The 18,381-nt window shown below is 43.5% G+C and overlaps 1 protein-coding gene across 1 annotated transcript in view; it reads left to right on the forward strand.

Annotated features, from left to right (window-relative positions):
* Window positions 1-16,295: 16,295 nt before the first annotated feature.
* The window catches only part of NINJ2 (ninjurin 2), a 42,168-nt gene continuing 40,082 nt past the window's right edge, over window positions 16,296-18,381 (forward strand). Inside the window, exon 1 of the mRNA XM_063153897.1 lies at window positions 16,296-16,422. Coding sequence (XP_063009967.1) covers window positions 16,390-16,422 — 33 coding nt within the window. The 5' untranslated portion in view covers window positions 16,296-16,389. The remainder of the gene's footprint in view (window positions 16,423-18,381) is intronic.

Raw genomic sequence — 18,381 nt, forward strand, 5'->3', positions numbered from 1 at the left:
GCTGCTGCAGTAGCAAAGAGTTGGCAGAGGGCCTCCTGTATCACATTTGATCTGTTGACACTTGCAGCAGTGCTGGACTCGAGCACTGTAGGAGTTTCCGTCTGGAGAAATATGGTAGCCCTTCCTGCCTCCTCGTTCCACTCCCCATGGAAAACCTCCCCTTTGTTTTCCCAAATCCTGGGCCAAATAAAATATACCAAAATAACACTGGAGACACAGAAGGAATCTCTTGCCTCGAACTTGGCCTCGGAGCAACACATGCAACCATGAGTTGTCTCACAAGTGAAGTCATGTGGGTGGAATCCAGGCAGGGTTTCACCAGCAGGGACTGCAAGCTTGCCCTGGCTGCTCTGCAAACAGGTAACCCCTTGTTTGTGGTGGCCAGAATGACCACTAAATCTGTTTTCATGCCAGGAGAACCCAGAGTTATACTTTTCATCTATTTAATTTAAAACTTTCTAGGAAAGACAGGGACAGAAGGTCTCGAGCTGTGGTGGTGTACCTGCCTGCTGGCCAACATGCTGTGACATTTCAGTGTGGCACAGAAAAGAGGCAGGAAAGCAATACTTGCATCAGAGTTATTAGAGTTCCTGCCTCATTGCTGAAGCTTTTTATTATTTCAGCAATATTCTCCTGAGTAATTCTGCTGCACTCATTTAATGTATTCAACACCTGACACCTGAGCCAGATGTTGACTTTCTGTAGCACAACCCACCTGCACAAAGGCACCAGTATTATCCTGTCTGTGCAGAGCACAGCTCTGTTTTAGGGAGCCCCTTACATGTGAGACAGCCAGCCCCTCACAGGGATATTACAGAGCCTCTTTTCTTACTCAGGGCTCCTCAGGGTCACTCCAGGCTCAAGCATTACTCCATGAAGGAATCTGGGATTTGGTCTAGAGCTGATGATGTAGCATGGTACTGTTCTTTACTTGGAAGCAAGATAAGCATTGATATCAAGCTTCTCTAATTGCTAACACCTGGAGCAGCTCTAATGCATCTCAGTTCTGCACAGATAATGCTGCAGTCCCTTTAAGACAAGGGACTTAGAGAAGGTTTCTCTAAAATGTAAATGTAGCTTCCATTTCTGCTGACTTGAAAAGCATATTACTGAGTAAAACCTGTTTAATTTATCCTACCTGGTAGAGATTTTCACCCCTGTTTGCAATCAGTGTCAAGACAATATGTCTGGTGATAATGAATAGCCACATACTGCGTGCTGCAACTCCAATTCTTTTTATGGAGCTTTAATCTCTTCCCTATTCCATCTGCCTCCTGTGCTAACAAAGGCCATATGGCTCCTCAGAGCCACCTAGGCTCTGCTTAGGTGGGATGCAAGTGTCTGAAGCAGCACTTGCTCTTGTGAGGAAATTTCCATTGCAGGTGTAGGCTGAGACTGGGGTCACCCATTCTGGATATTTCTGGGATACATGGCCTTACAAACCAAAAGGGATCTTGACCAGACACCCTGCTTAACCTCTGCTGTGGAAACACACCTGTTCTCCTCTCCTAAATGTGCTGGCTGATCCAAATTAGAACTGTACAAGTATTCAGCACCTCAACAATGTCCTGAGGATGGCCCTCTACAACTTGTCTCCAGCCTGTCGAGGAGAATGTCATGTCATCTAGTACAGACAGCAAGCTAATTTATATCAAATGAAATGCTCACCCTCCATTTCCTCCTCCTCTCTCTACATTCCTCTCCTCGTCTGGCTCTGGTCTGCTGCTTTCAGATGCAAATTGCTGGTGAAAATGAATATATCAAATATTTTATCCTAGAAGGAAGTTCTCCCTAATGGTCTAGCAGCTTCTCAGCAGCAGCATTGTTTGACAGATGTTCAGAAAAGAACTTTATGTCTCTAGCTAGGCTTTCACACTTGACCATAATGTGCTCTCACCTTTCTATGGAAACACTTCAGTGCTGACAATGAGACCCTTATTCATGGATATAGCAGACACTGCAATCACCTCTAGATCACAGCAATTCAGGAAGTGTGCTCTGGGTGTCTGCAGAGAATTCAAGGTAACAATTCCATGAATGTTCATAGAATCATTGGTTAAGCAACAAGAAGAATAAAATTATTTAAAAACTCAAATAATAAAATGTGTGAGGATTCCAGCACTAGTCCACTTTTCCTGCTGCACAAGTCTTCCTCCTCTTACCTAACTCCCTCTTATATGAAATCCATGTTTCCTCAATTAATTCCTGACAAACAGCCCTGCTCTGGCTTTTGTGTGTCCTATGCTCCACATTCTTTAAATTTTTCCTATAGATGTTGTAGCTGAGATTTTCCCCCTTTTTTTTTGCTTTTTTTATCACATTCCCTTGCTCTGGCACCCAGCTCCTCCTGGTTAACTGGTTCTCCGCCCCTGTCTGCCTTTCCATCCTGCATTCCCACCTTGGGTATCATCACCACCTGCCCTCTGCCCTGAGCCTGCAAGGCCTCCATCAGAGGAGACCTTTGAGAACAGGTTAGACTCACATTTACCAGAAATAGCATAAGTAGAGTTCATTCTGCCTTTGGGCAGCAAACCAATTAAAGGACTTACTGAGGCCCCTTCCAGACCTGCTTCTTTCTGATTCTATTATCCTTTGCATTAGTGGGAGAGCAGTAATGGAGCCACACTTCTTGGCACAAACATTTCCAAGAGATTGTTATCTTGGACTCTTGGCCTTGCAGCTGGAGATCCCTTTTGGCTGCCTGCAGGGGAGCTCAGGCTGCAGCCAGTGCCAGGGCTCAGGCTTGCCATTCTGGCTTCACAAATGACTCAAATATCTGAGCCTCTTATTTCCATAAGGCTATCAAATTACCTTCTTTTTCAGTTATTCTATATTTTACAAATACAATGGCCATAGATACTTATTAAAATAGGGATCTTTCCTCATTCTGATTAAATTTGTATTTATCTTTGTAGATAATTCTGCAGCACACAATGCTCCACAGCACATCCTGAAGCCATTTGGAGTATAGCTACTCTTTCAATCAGTTGATGAATTTGCTGTCAGGTGTGCAGGTAGGATATCCCAGCTAAGAAATTCAGTTCTTTCAAAATTATTAATTTTCTCTTGTATTCAATTCCTTGGTAAATAGCTTTATAAAGAGTAAAAAAAAAAAAAAATACAGCTTTACTGCACGTAAAACACATTCTAGAATGAATGCCCTATTATACCCATCCAGCTGCAAATTGCTGTTATCTCTTCAGAACAATTAGCTTATTATCCATCCCCTTAAAACCTGACACCAGCCCATCATCTTGGAGCCCGAAGTATAAAGCCATTCATTAACTTCCTTATACTTTGGATCAGCCTGCAAAAACAGCTCAGTGTTCCAGCATCCCTCTCCATAGGGTTGCTCATTATCAGCTATCAGCTTTTGTGCTAACAGTTCCTCGTGCAGCACAAAGAAGGAGCCAGAGCCTTTGCCCGTGGTTTTCTATGATTTTAAGCGCTTTGGACTGAACTTACATCAATATTGTTACTGGTGTACTTAAAATAATAGTCCAAAGAATAGATGACTGGAAAAAGGTGAGGTGGTTTGGGGAGGAGGAGGAAATACCAATGCTGCTGGAAAAACAACTTTTTTTTTTAAAAAAAAAACAGCGTTTCAGTGAGGCAGGTTTTACAACAAGCACCACTGACTTCTGTGGAGTTGCTCCTAAATTGTACTGAAAGAACTGAGCAAAGAGTAGAAATTTTATAGAGGTAGGAACCAGTTAAAATATACAAAACATTTCAAACAAAATGGATCTTTGAAACAATCAGAAGTTTTCAGAACTCTGGTACAGACAGTTCAAAGCTCAAAGGCTTTCAGGCTTGTGTAACCCTCTGAAGTAAATCCATGCAGCTCACAGGGTAGAGAACTCATAAAAAGCATTTTCAAAATCAAAGGCCTGACTACTATATCCCTTCCTTGGAAAATTGGGCTGTCCTCATGCTGTTTGCCAGTTTTTAGTCACCTATCAATTACAACATGATGTGTACTTGTGGGTCATAGCAATTAATTTAATTGCTTTCTGCCTATTCCTTGAAAGTACTCCTGGCTAGCTGTTAGTCTGAGAGGGAAGTTGTAAGTGTAAAAACACGATTGTTTTTTTCAGTTGTGCTTTATATTGTTTCCTTACCTTTCTGTGGTTCCATTTTCTCATTGTTTTTATTATCCTTTGGATCTCTGTTTTGCTAGAACACACCTCAGACAGATACAGTAAGGCATGGCCAAAAAAACCCTGAAAATAAAACCTTGTGATGTGAGTGGAATTTCTCTTTTTCTTCCCATTGCTTCCAAAGAAAAGCTGATTGCTGTCACACCCTGGTGCACACTATGTGAGGCAGCACACAGCTCATAGTGACACAGATGCTCCATGTCCCAGTGGCAAAGTGCCCACCGCTGTGTGCTCTGAAAGGTGAAGGTTGAGGAGGGGCTGGCAGAAGGACAGGCTGTCCTTTTCCCTGCTGGAAGCAGGCAGTGCTGCCCTCTCAGGGGTTGCCAGGAGCAGCTGGTCCAGCTCTGTGATGACAAGTGCACAGGTGTTGGGAATTCGCCCAAGGGCACGGGTCCCAGATGAGGGATGCAAATAGGGGAGAGGAGATGCAGTGCTTCAGAGGGGGATGCACACAGACACAGCCCAGCACAAAGGCAGCCCATCCTCTAGGGTATCCAACAGGCTGCCTCTGTCTGGGAAGAAGCAAGACAGGGATTTTTCATATTTGGTGGGCTGAATTGGTCCTACCCTTTGATTCATTATGGGGAAGAAGTCTTAAATTGGGATGCTGTCAGGCAAGTGCCCTTGGTGTTCATTATCATAAGCTGGCAGGAGGCAAGACTGTCCTGTGATGGTAAAGAACAGGAACTTTCCTCTATCAGCATCTTTCCATCCAAGCTGCTTGTAAAGCTATTCTGCTTTCTTCCCCCATTTTCACCTTCCTGACTGAGGGAAGCACACTGCCAGCAGCCCTGAGTGCTGAGGGAAAACATCTGGTAGTGGTGTTCCAAACCAGGGAGCAGGCAGTGCAGGCTCAGAGCCTCTGTCTGCAGGTGACCTGGATAAAACACCAATTTCCAAGGATGCTGTTTTCATTCAGATGGCCAGGTGCTGTCTGACAGGAAAAATTCCTTTCTCTACCACTTTTAGAAGAACTATTCTTCAAACAGTAATTCTACTATGATGAGAATTTAAAAAACCCCAAGTGAGTCAGGATGAAGTTAGTTACTCATAAATTGTTGATTTTGGAATCCTATTTCAGGCATCCAAAAGCAAGATGGATGCATTTTCATGCTAACTCATAATCCCCAGTATGCTTTCAATTTGCTATGGATTATATACTGGGAAAGACTGGGATTCTCTTCTGCCTTGGATCAAGGTAAACTTGTATTCCAACATGATGGGCAGCCACAGATGCCTGGTGTGATTTGGTAGCCTGGTCAGCATTTACACAAGATTGGAGAAGTTTGTGAGAAATGCTTTTGTTATCATATTTCTTGGCTTCCACTGCATGGGGTTTTTTGAGTAAAAATTATAACAAACGAAACCACTCTTCATATTAGATAATGGGTACAGGAAAAAAAAATTCCTGTGGGAGGAATTTTTTTTCTAGCATAATGATAGATTTCACTAGGAAAAAATTCTGTTTATTCCAAAATAAACTGTTAGCATTCTAAGCCATTTCTGTGGGGTTTTATCTATCACAATCTAATCAGAACTATTTTTAGAACAGCAGTGCATAATAATATTAGGCAGCACAGATCTCTGAGACAATTTGAGACTCCCAGTCGAGTTTTTCTGCTAGAGATGTGTGCCATAAAAAGCCCCATCACAGACTTGCCCCTTTGTTGCAGAGGCTGCCAGAGAGATCAAGGACTTAAAGGGCCTGCCATTTGAAGTCTCTGCAGTTTGAAGATGTGCTGTCAGGGATCAGTGTGGAGAAGGCTTTTGTTCTGCTGCTGGAGTAAGTGTTTGCAGATGAAAGGAGCCTGGGCCATCAACCTGACACTTTTCCAGGCATGAAATTCACTTAGAACTAAGCATGGGAGGGTGGACTGAAAAATAACATATATTTATTTTGCCTTTGCTTACTGCTTTGAGGAGCATCCCAATCACTTCATAAAGGAATACTGAATACTGACACATAATTAACCTGCTGGAGTGGAGGATTTACAGCATAAAGAGCAGACATTTGAAATGGCACAAGCAAAGTTCTGGGGCTATCTTACAATAATTGTTTCCATTACTTTCAGTGTGTTTTGATCAAGCCCTTAGCACTTCTGGAGGAGAGGTATTTGGTCATCTGTCAAAAAAATCTGTGTCACAAAACCATCACAGTAGTAGGATTTTTTTAAGCATGAACATAAATATGATGTGGTGTCTTATTCCTTGAACTAAACCCTCACATCACAGGTGAGATGCACTGGGTAAGACAGTGAAAATAGGAAGTATTTTTCAATCCACAGAGATTACTACATACCCTTACATAAGATAAAGGTGTCAAAGTCATAAAAAAAATTAAGTAATGTAATTTCTTTTGTGACCCTATAAAATTGAATATGAAAAGAGGAGAAAACGTGAATCATTGTAAACCTTCAGCTTATGTTGTTAGATTGTCAACACCTGGCCTTCTCACTTTACCCATCATCCAGTGCCCCCACATATTCCTGCCAAGGAGCAGCTGACTTTATGCTGTATCCTCTGGTCAAAGACCTCCACGCACCTAATGCTGTTCACTACCTGATTATTTATTGCAGCCACAGAGAGCACTTTGCTCATCATTGCATTTCAGCCACCCCTGGGATGAGAGACAGGCAGAGAGCAAGTATTACACAAGGGATCTAAGCATAAAGTACTGAATATCATGCTCTTAATAAGTTTTGGACAGAAGTAAACAAAAAAATTTACAAAGAAAATTATGCAGAATTTTACCGGACACAATTAGCCAAATCCCTCATTTTACTTTAAATCGTATAAAACATTGCCTGCTAAATAACATGTTGGAGATTGGCTCAGGGGAAAATGCTGCCAACACTCTTCTCTAATATTTTTTAGGAGAAAAAGGACTGACCCTGCCTGCATTTTGAGTACCCTGTAAGAAGAACTTGTGCCCATAGAAACAGACATAATGGATGACTGTGCAGATGTAATCCCACCAGTTGGTGCCTACCACAAGGGCTCTGCTTTCTGCCAGAGGATGAGTCAATTATGGAGCCCTGGCAATCAAGGCTGGGATCAAGCACAGCACCTTTTCCTCCTCTCCTGTGTCTTGGCAGCCCCTGCTTGATGCTCAGCTAGGATGGACACACTCAGACACACCAATGCTTTTATTCATGCACGCACAGGGGAAGGTTTGCCCTTGCTCCCACTGCTGGGTTTCAGTGTGATTTAGTGGGTGCAGCAGAAGGAGACTCACTGGAGGAGATGCTGGCATCCTTTGTACAAGCATTAATTTGAGGTGAATTTCTGACTCCAAGTGCCCTGCTCCAAATATATTGCAGTGTAACTGAGAACAAAACATTACCCTAAAGTACAAAATTTACTGTTGCTGCCTGCATGAGAAAACAATTCTCTGTAACTTCCACAAACAGACCTTGGAAGCAGATGACTTTGTGAGTAGTTGGGTGCAGCAGCCAAGTCTCATACTCAAGCACAGAATAATGCAGGTGATCCCAGCTTCCCTGAGCTCCCAGGGCTTGGCTGTGCAGGCTGAGGAGCAGATGGGTTCTTTGGTCACATTACTCATTCAGCTGAAGCTCAGCACTTTGTTTAATGCTCTGCTGTCTGAGGCTGGAGCGGCCAGCACGCTGCAGATTTGAACCTGTTCTTCCTACCACATCAAAGGAATCTGGTCCTGGGCCAGATTTGGATCTCCCACCAGTTTTAACTGGTATCAACTGTGTGGTAACTGGTAACTGAGCTGTGTGTAATAACTATATTACTTAAGATCTCCAAGCACCTAATTTGATTAGTGCAAGTAATGAAAGAGCACCAAACCCCATAAAGCTTTCAAACCAGTCAGTAATATAGTGATTGAAATATTGTCAGAGTGATCTGAAATCCAGAATTTTTACAAAATAATGCTAAGCATCAGTCATTGTACCAGCTAATACTGAGCATGATGCAATGATCCTGTTAAGTGCTTAGGCCAGGGAGGATTTTACAACTTCATTTCCCAATGGTAATCAGAAACAGTCTTGTAGAAATAAATGCAGTTGTGCTCATGTAAAAGTCCAGGATTCAGACCACAGGGCAAAAGAAGATCATGTGTTGTTTAGTGAATCACTGCAATTTTTTTTTTTTTTTGCCACATTCCCTCATCTCACAAGCACATCTGGTGTTTTAGGAACATTGTATTCAACAGTGGTAAAGGACACTAGGGCCAAGAATAACAAATGAAAAATGAAAACACTGGGGCCTAATGCTGATCTCATATGGGTGTAAATCAGAGGGATTCCAGCAAAGCCTTTGGAACCACCCCAGTGAAATACTTGTGTCTGATTCTGGATCAAAACTGTGCAGACCAGTGATTTTCACTGTCAGCCCTGAAATTCTTCCATTCCACTGGGAAAATTTGCTGCAAAATATCTTTAAAAGAGCTTCTCAGAAATATCACAAATGCTGAGGAAGTGACAAAGTCCAGCAGAAAGGCTTTAGTAGCACTTGTGTCTGCACCAAGTACTGTAAAATACCCATCAAACCAGCACAAGTGTTTGATTTGCAATTTGCAGCACAAAAAATGGAGTTTGACTGCAAATAATTATATATTTTGCATGTAGTTATTGGATCAGTATGTGTTTGTTTCCTCTTAAGCCCTTGAAAGAAAAAGTCTTTCCACTGACTGCAGGGTGGGTTCTCCTCAGTAACATAACCTTCTGAAAAATATACATTATTGCACTTTGTATTTCTGATCCCGACCTGAGGAATTGCCATAACCACAACACTTGTAACACTTGGCAATTTAACTAAACAGACTGTCTTTAAAATGTAAACAAATCCCAGCTGCTTGTTGACAAAATTGTTTGAAGACATCCGACTTTAAAACCTCTCAGTCCCCATTTGTTGTAGGGAGATCCTAGCGGGAGGAAAAATGTGTGCATAAATGTCTGTACAGAAACCACTTCTGAGCATGAAAAATTCTGTTTGCCCTCAGAACCCCACAGGAAAAACCCAAAAGCACATTCAAGACACAAATCCAATAACTGCATTGAATTTCCTAATCCCACCTTCCACCACCTATTGTGCCTGATTGCTGTACACTTCTCAGAGCTAAATCATATCAAGAACAATTGTAAAAACATGGGTCTTCCTCTTCCTGGAGACATGATGCCAAAACATGAGTAAATTTTGTGTTTGTCACTGTCAGGTGCTGCTGGTTTTATTTCACCCACTGTACCTATATTTGTACCTTGTTGAATAATTTCCCTCCTCTTTCAAGCACTGATGGAATCTCCCCCTGTCTCCCTTCAGGGCTGCTGTAAAGCCAACTGTAGTCAAGGGGACTTTTTGTGGATTTAAAGGGGCTTTGTAGGATGTAATGACTTTATTTATCCTCCACATGCTTTTCTTTTAAAACACTTATTTACAAATTACAATTTCAGTGCCTTGCAGTCACTCTGCTTCTGTTGTCTGCAGCTCATCAATACTCAGGGGATCTGAAAATGATGCTCCAGGTCCTGCTGTACAAAACCTCTCCCTATTTTTCTCCTTGTCCCTCTAGGTGAGGATGGCCTTTTAAACTCTGCCTTGCCAGAATTCAGTGAGCTGCTTGCTTTGTAAACAGAGGAATAACCTGCTCAGGGCTGCCCCTTGCATTCAATGGACATGGAGCCAAACAGCAGCAAGAATGCCTGACCTTAAAGGCTGCAGTTCAGCAAGGAGCTCTGAGATCTTGAGGCAAAGGGTTTCATGTTACTGACTCCGGTGTCTTTCATTGATTAGACCTTTTACAACTGATAGTGGCTTTCAAGGTTTATTTGGAAACTTTGTCAGGAGGGCAGAGATGGGGGAAGGGAGAGAGTAAGCAAGGCTGAGGGTTTCTTTTGTATTTAATGTGTGGCATCAGGATGGGGATAAACAAAGGTGGCAGAAGGAAATGCCATTGAAACACCGTTTCCAGATTCTGGTTGGCTGCTGGGTCAGTTCTCTCTGGAGAGATGGGGCTGAGCCCTGGAAGGAAGAAGGGTGCAAGAGAAGGAGCATGAACTGGGATTTGTTCACTTAGAGGATTTATTCCCTTCCTGCTTTCAAAATGCTTTCAGCTCCAGCTGAAGCACATCAGAGGGATCTGAATAATGGGAATTAGTCTGTGTGAATACCCCAGCTCTGTTCCAGCCTCAAATTCTAGGTCCTTGGTTAAATGTCATCCAGGTGAAATGCCACACAGGGAGCATTTGCTCACAGCATGGAGAATGTGCTCCTGGGGAGATCTGCTGCCAGGGTCAGAGCCAGGGAAGACTTTGCTCAAGCAAAAAAGGGGGAAGAGAGGAAGTTTTATTTTGCCCAGTTCCCAAGGGCCAGATTCAGGGACTTTCAGAAAAAAAAAAAAGCTAAAGAAGGTTATAAGAGGGACTCTTAATTAGCTGAGTTTTCCAAGATTTACCCTGGAAAATGGCTTGCAAGGCTGGGAAACACTGCTGAGGCCAAACTCAGATAGGGACCAAGGCCATGAGCACTGCAGTCAGTAGAAATATCCACAAGGGAGTCGAGGTGTCAGCAAGTTTTAGGGGGAGAAGTGAAATGGAAAATGATTTGGTAATCAGTGGAGAGCTCAGAAGTCTGTGGTGTGGCTCACTAAAAGATCAGGCAATGTTAGCAGTGACCATGAAACTGGGGCTGTGTGGAGGGGGGCACACCTCTGTGCCTCCTGACCCACTGGGGCTGAAAAAGTTTCAGGTACCAGTCTGTCTCAAGCTAAGGAGACAAAAAGAGAGCATGAAGCAACTTGTAATTTCTGTAGGCTGTCACTGAGCTGCTAAAAAGAGGGGGTGTGTGCTGGAATGCACATAACCCTTCTCTAACCTCTCACACCTTCCCCTGTTGGAGATAAGGGCTGCCATGGGAGTTATTTGTCCAGTCAAGCTCTCAAAGAGCTCAAGAAACTTCCAGTCAGGCTGTAGTCAAACTAAACTCCCTCTTTCTGGAGTGATATCTTCTGCCAGGGTTAATTAATATTCTTAATCTGCATTCCAGGTGCAGATTTTTGACTAAGGCAGAAAAAAATCCAATAGTCTAGCAACCAGGAAAGAACACTGAGCCCTTAAAAACTCTTCTCCAAATGGGACACATCCTTCTTTTGTCAGACAAAGCAAGTGTGGGCTGCTAGGATTTCTGGGAATCATCAATAGTCAGTTACCTGAGCTTCAGGAGGTGACCTTGGGCTCCCTACAACCTGATCCACCTTTATCCTCACTCTCACTCTGGTTTGCCACAGCATTTTAAAAAGTTGAAGAGCGCTAAAAGAATTTTTCTTGTCTGGAATCTGTCCTGGCCTTCTGGAGGGAAAAATAGTGATTTTTCTCTCAAGGACAAACAGAAAACTACTACTCAGTCAGACCCCACAAAAATTACAGTCTCTGCCCTGTCTCCCATTATCAATCCAGATACACAGAAGATTATTCCTCTATTATTTCTCCCACTTGCACCCCCTGTGACCATTTTCACCTGTGTTAGTGCAGACTCCCAACAGCCCAAAACTCTCTGATAATTTAACAGGAAAGAGTTCAGATAGCAGCACCAGCACTCTGAGACCTATGAAATATAACCTATGAGGAGACAGCAAAAGAATTTTTGTTTTCTTAAATACAGAGAAGACTGAACAGAGACATGATAACAGTCCTCAAAAATGTAAACAACTGTAGCAAAGAGGAAGGAAAATATCTCTTCTCTCCCACGTGGAGAGGATAAGAATAACAGACTAAAATTGCAGCAGGGACATTTTTTTTTTAAATTAAGTATTACCAAAACCACTTGTAGCTGTCAGAATGGTGTTACTGAAGCACTGGGATAGGTTGCCTTGGAAATCAACATGTCTGGAGCACTTTCAAAGCAGGCTGGATCAACATCTGTGTGAACAGGGCAGATACCCCTGACCTGCTGTGCTCTTGGAGCTGGAGAAGGGATGGGTGGCTCTTTAATATCCTTTCTAGCCTTGCTTTCATAAAATTTAATGGTTCTTTGGAGATATATATGTTCATTTTTCACCTTCTGGGAGAATTTTAGAAGTACTGCTTGCACATGTGTGCTCCTTGCCTCCAGAACCTTCCTTGAGATTATGAATTACTCTTCCAAACACTGGGCTGTTCTCTGTGGCCCTCTCCTCCAACAGGTGAAGCTAGTCTGGCCAACCAGGAGCTGTAAGCCTACCAATAATTAAAGGGACTAATATTCCTAAAGAAACCACAGAAAATGGGCCTTTGCCTACCTAGGTATTTGCCTACGCTACAGTAGCATGCACTACAGTTCTGCTGAGCTTTGCTTTTCCACCTTTTCAAGCCTTTGCTTTATTTCTGTGTTCTGAAACACAGAAGAGAGGAGCTGGGACATGAAGGGCTGGCAGGGGCATTCCCTGGCTGTCACAGGTGATCCCTGTGGCAAACTCTGCAAACTCCATCCCAGTCTGGTTCACTTGTTTGTCCCTACTGGTTTCTCCAGCACATGAGCACTTAGGCAGCCAAGAACCTTCCTGTACTTTCTAACCCAGCATTTTTTCTTGGCCAGTTTATTAATTAGTTCCTGTGCTATTGCTGCATTGCCCTCTCTCTGGAGTTTTCCAGTTCAGTAAGTGGCATCAGGATCCCTCTTGGTTTTCATTCTGAAAGCTGAACAGGTCAGGCTGTATTCTTATCCTCCCAGGCAGTCAGGTGAATGCACCCACTTGTTTCAGCACTCCTGTTTCCTGAGTCAGAGCAGAGGTCACCCAGAATTACAGGGTGGAGAAAGAGTGTCCCAAAACCAAACCAAACCCACTTTTGCAATACAAGATGAGGGCCTCTGAAGAGTTAAGAAGTCTCCCTGTGTGAAGTGCAGTTATCCTCCTGAAACTGTTCCATCTTGGATACTCTCTGAAGTCCTGCAACAAATCTGAGAGTGGAGAGGAGAGCATTTCTGCAGAGATTTCAGCCTTCATGAGCATGGCTGCTTTCTGCTGCTGGGTAAACCTGCAGCCCACGGATTTCTGCTCTTCTCCCCATGCTGCCTGTGAGAGGCAGCCCCACAGGGGCACCAGCATGCAGGGCTGTGCTCTCACATCCAGGTCCCCACCCTCCTCCACTCCCAGCTGCTTTTTCCATTTCCCACCGGACGCCCTCCCTGCTGCCAGTGGAAGTGTTTGCTCACTTATGTGCAGAACCAGGTCAGGGAGCTGATCCCAGCCAGAAAAATAGCCTGCAACTTTATTTTCCCTTCCAGCTGGAAGAAGTTCTGTCTGGTTGCTTGGGTGGCTGCACAAGCGCTCGGGCTGGCACAAGGGAGGGGAGAGGATGAGGATGGAAATGGAAATGAGCAACTCTGCCCTGTGTGCTGCTCCCAAGTGAGTGGGGCTGCTCCTCTGAGCCTCCCCTCTGCTCTGGGCTGATCTCACAAGGAAAATCATGGACTTGTTTTCCGTCATGCCCCAGATACTCCCCACCCTCCTTTCAGGGATCACTGCTCTTTCTCCAAGCCATCCATCTCTGCTCCAGCATGCTGCACCAGAAAAACTCTCCAATCAACCAATCAATCAATTAACACCCATTAGAACAGCCTGGTTTCAAAGGTGTCCCACTTATGTTATGCAAAAGAAGGGAGTTCAGGGGCTGCTTAATCTAAAACTGGTGAGTGCTACTCCTCGCGTCACACAATCCCTTCTGCAAGCTGGGCTGCATGTTCTGTGCCTGAGTTTTTGGACTATTACAATCGTGCATACTTGCATCATAATTAACAGTTACTGGAAAGATATTTTGGAAAATGTGGCTCTTTGTAATCACATTCAGAAACAAGGATATCTAAATAACTGTGTTCTTGAGGCACTCCTTTCTTGGGCAGCTATTATAACCCAATTTAAAATAAACTCCCCTCTCTCCTCACTTTTTTTTTTTGGCTCTGAGCTTTGCTATCAATGACATAGACAAAGCATTTCCACGAGTAATTTTATTATTTGGAGTTTTCTCATTTTAATGTGTTTGGTTCCTGAGACTTCCAGGGAGGCAGAAAGCCTCTCTCATGTTGGCCTGGGAGAGGGCAGTGAGGACCTGGTTTGATTGAAGGACTTAGAAGGGTTGCCATAAGTTTTGATTGATTTCTGTAGTTATTCTGAGGGCACAGTACAAGATTACTGCTCTTTGTAATACCTTTGTGGAAAGTGTGTTAAAAGAAAAAGCTCCTAGCATGGCATTTAGATATAGTCAGAAAAAATAGCTTCAAAAAGACACATTGTTATATATCATGCAGTCCTGCTTGAAATTTGTGCACTGGCAATATTTGTTCATCTACTAAATGAAATCATAGATACTTCATTCCTGTCTGACCACTAGAAAATATTTTGTAGTTGGTTTTATGCTATATAGACACTCAAAAAATCTTTGGCCAGCTTTCATGGCTGTTTGCTGGAAGCCTGTTCACAAAGGACCTGTACAAGATGAAGCCCTTTTAACTCCCAGGAATGCCTTAATGTACACTGTTGGCACCCACCCAGGGTAAATCATCTATTAATAAACAACATACATTTATAACTTGATTAACCATAACATCTTTTTATAGAATACAGTAAAAAAAAAGTAAATTAAAGCAGGTAATTATCTATATCAGCATCTGTGCAATAGTATACTCACAGAGAATTTTAGTTAACATATAGGTTCCTAGCAGGCCAGCAAGTCAACAACAGCAGCAGATGGCTGCATTTGGGGTTAAATGCTCTTTATACCATGGAAAAATAAAAAGGCAAAAGCCAACATGTGCTGGAGAGCAGCAGTGAGTAACCTCTTTCCCCTCACCTGCACTTCCCTGCAGAACTCAAACCATCACTTCAGTGATAACAAGAAGCAGGGACCTCAATTTTCATTCAAAAATAGGAACCTTGGTGGTAGCTTTTGGTTATAGAATCAGCCTAATGGTTCCTGATGGGCTTTCAGCCTCAGGCCAAACCCTCAGGATGAAATGAGCTGTATCCCAGCCCTGTTTTCCTGTGTAACACTAGCCCAGTCCCTAAACATATCTCACTGCTTCAGCTCATACATCCATACATTAAAAAAAAAAAAAAAAAAAAAGCTGTATAAGAGGAATGCAGAGAGGTTACATTCATCAGCACTTTGAAATGAACTTGCAGTACTAAGCACTAGTATTTTCACTGCAAAATGAGGCCTTTTGCTGGGAAGCATCAATGCAACAGGATCATCTACTGACAGACTTGTCAGCACTTTTAGGCAGGCTGGAGTATTAGAACACACATTTGGCTGAGCTGTTTAAACAGAATATATTCCTTACCATAAATTTTCTATGCTACTGTAACTACAGAAATTCTCCTTCAAAAGCCAAACATGCCCACCTGATTTGCAAGTAGCACAAAGTAGCACTTTCTTTAAAATCTAGAGAATTATTGCTGATATTTCTGCCTGAGGAACCCACCTTATAATAATAACAACATGTTTTTCCACACTGTGACTTGATTCTGGCTGCACACATTTCCATTCCAGTGTCATTCACAGTTGTTTTTAACTTCAGCAAGAAGCAAGTTTTCATTTCAGCTAAAACCAGACATATCAAATTCAAGTTTAAAAAAAAAATGTTGGGGAGGGAAAAGGAAGGGCATTTTGGCTGAGGAGAAAAAGGAGAAGAAGGGACTGTTAAAAGAATAAATTTTCTCCGAGATGTAACACTATCTTAGCAGCAGCAGCAACTAGCAGGCACAACTTGGTGGATTTTTCTTCGCCTTTTGGTTTTTCATCTGTAAGTTCTGCAGTGAACTAGCAGACACAACTTTTGTGGATTTTGTTTTTTCGCCTTTTGGTTTTTCATCTGTAAGTTCTGCTGCGCTCTGGGGAGGGAGGGAAGGAGGGAGGGAAGAGATTGGGATGGCTGTGGCTGCTCAGCCCACGCCAGGAACCTCTTGGTACCCTGGCAGCATCCCCAGCTCCCTGCCCGAGTGAGCTCATGGGGCTCAGCTGGGCTGGCAGAAGTGGCACCACGCACACGGGTGTCATGGAAAGTGTAAGAGGGCCACTTGTTCCAGGGCTGGCTGACAATGAGGAGCCGCTGGCAGCCCCCGTGTCGCCCCCAGGCCAGGCCAGGCCAAGCCAGGCGGGCGGATGCCGGCACACGAGCACATGAATAGCGGGTCTGTTCCAGCAGCTGCGCCCTGCCCGGCTCAGAGCTCCGGCAGCAGCGAGCGCTCCGCTCCTCGGCCGTGGGGACAGAGCTGGGGACACGCACAGGGATGGCCTCGGACAGGGACAGCGCCAATCCCCACGTGAGTCTGCCTCGGGGATACCCATGGTTTGGGGGGGGACATGCACCGCGTGTATCATTTGCTCCTCAGCTTTGGCAGTGAGTTTCCCTTGAAAACTCAGTTCTGCTTTTTTCCTCTGCTCCTCTTTGAAGAAAAACCAGTGGCAGGATGTCTGCTGTGTTCTGCCAAGAGCAGTTATGAGCCTTTCTCAAAAAAAAAAAAAAAATAAGGGTTAGAAGAGGGATATTACTAAAAAGAGATGCTTTTTAGGGAAGGAAGGGTAGGGGAGGAAGAGATTAGCCTTCAGCCCTCAGAAGGAGGCAGCACAAACTCTACAAGCTGCATAAGTCTGATCTGCCCCTCATCTCACAAAGCCTTTCTCTGTTTGGCAGAAAGTTCTCTCAATCTGGAGAGGAGAAAAAGAAATAAATACGGCAAACAAAGAGGGAGTGAAAAGGCCAAGGTTTCCTACGTATGGTTTACAGAGAAACAAAACTTCTTGGTGAAGCTCTTTCAGTTCTCTGTGTTCCTGCTCTGAGTGTTTTTTAAGAAGGTAGAAGTGTTCCTACTCTGTTTGTGTTTTTTGAGAAGGGTGTTTCTTGTGTGCAGCGCGCGTTCTCAGAAAGGGCAGCTACCCAAGGGTTGGGAAAAAGAGAGGAAATGGAATCAAAAGCCCAGATCACAAACACCCATCAAACCTCAGAAGTTCCAGTCCAGATCTGCACTTCAGACAGCTGTGAAGGGAAGAACATGAAGCATTGCCTAGGGCACAGCTTCCAGCCCTGAGTAGGTGGTATAAGGGTCCAAACTTTGCAGCTGATTTTTAATTTTTATGTCTGAAATGGTCGCAATCATCCTTAGACTTGGCAGTGGGGAAGTCACTCTTTTTGTTTCATAATTTTTGTTTCTTTGGCCCATGTCAAAGAAACTAAAATGGTAAGATTTGTGCCCTTGGAAATAATCAGGACAATGTTCCTTAACTAGAAAGAAGGACTGAGACTCCCCAAACCTGCAGAATGTACCTCCAGTGAGATATTGGGTGTAGAGCAGCTTTTGAAGACCTGGGAGCTGCTATGCTCAATAAGAGACACAATTAGTGAGGAAGATGCACAGGTAGCTATGACAGTGAAAATGTACTTTGTTAAGACTTTATTAAGGGGGAGATAAATGTTAGTCTTTCCTACAACTAGACAATAAGGGGGAAAATATAGACATTGTTAAGCCAGGAACTGATGGTAAAGAGAGGACAAGAAAATTATGCTAAATAAAAAGTCAAATTAACTCCCTGAATGTTAAATCACTCCACTGAATGGAACATTTCAGGTCTATAATGAATTTCAAGTCCAGGTGTAATAGATGGAAAAAAAAATAATTAAAAATCTTATCGACCACTGCAAAATTTTTGGTGTAGATTTTTCCCTTTCAAGCCACCTTGAGTTCAAGTGAAGAGCCAAAAGTGATCACAGCAGCATCTTTGGCCTTTACAATACTCAAATAATTAAGTCCAGAAGGCCAAAGGTTCCTTGAGTTGCCTGACTGAGGAGAACATCCCATCTGTTTCCAGAGCAGGGAGGTGTGGAGTGTGCACCACTACAAACTGCCCCAAAAATAACTGTGCTGCTAAGGTTTCCTTTCATGGGGAAGCCAGCAGGCAGCACAAAACACAGGTGAATGCACACAGACTCTGGCAGGCTCACGATCAGGAAATTCACAGATCCAGGAGAGGGAGTGTTACCCACTGCTATAATAAATTAAACCCCTTAACCAAACGAATCTAGTTTGGTTCAGACTCCACAAGATGCAAAAGCATAAGCTGCAAATGGACCAAGAGCTCCTCTGGTTCCAATCTGCTGTCTGAAAATCCACAAAGAAGCAGGGTTGACCCAGTGAGCATCGAGGCATGAGCTTGGAACACCAGCCATGCGATTAACACATGAACAGTGAGCGCCTTCTCCAGGACTCATTTATCAAGGAACAAAG

Source organism: Melospiza melodia, chromosome 4 (genome assembly GCF_035770615.1).
Source record: "Melospiza melodia melodia isolate bMelMel2 chromosome 4, bMelMel2.pri, whole genome shotgun sequence".
NCBI classification, from domain to species: Eukaryota; Metazoa; Chordata; class Aves; order Passeriformes; family Passerellidae; genus Melospiza; species Melospiza melodia.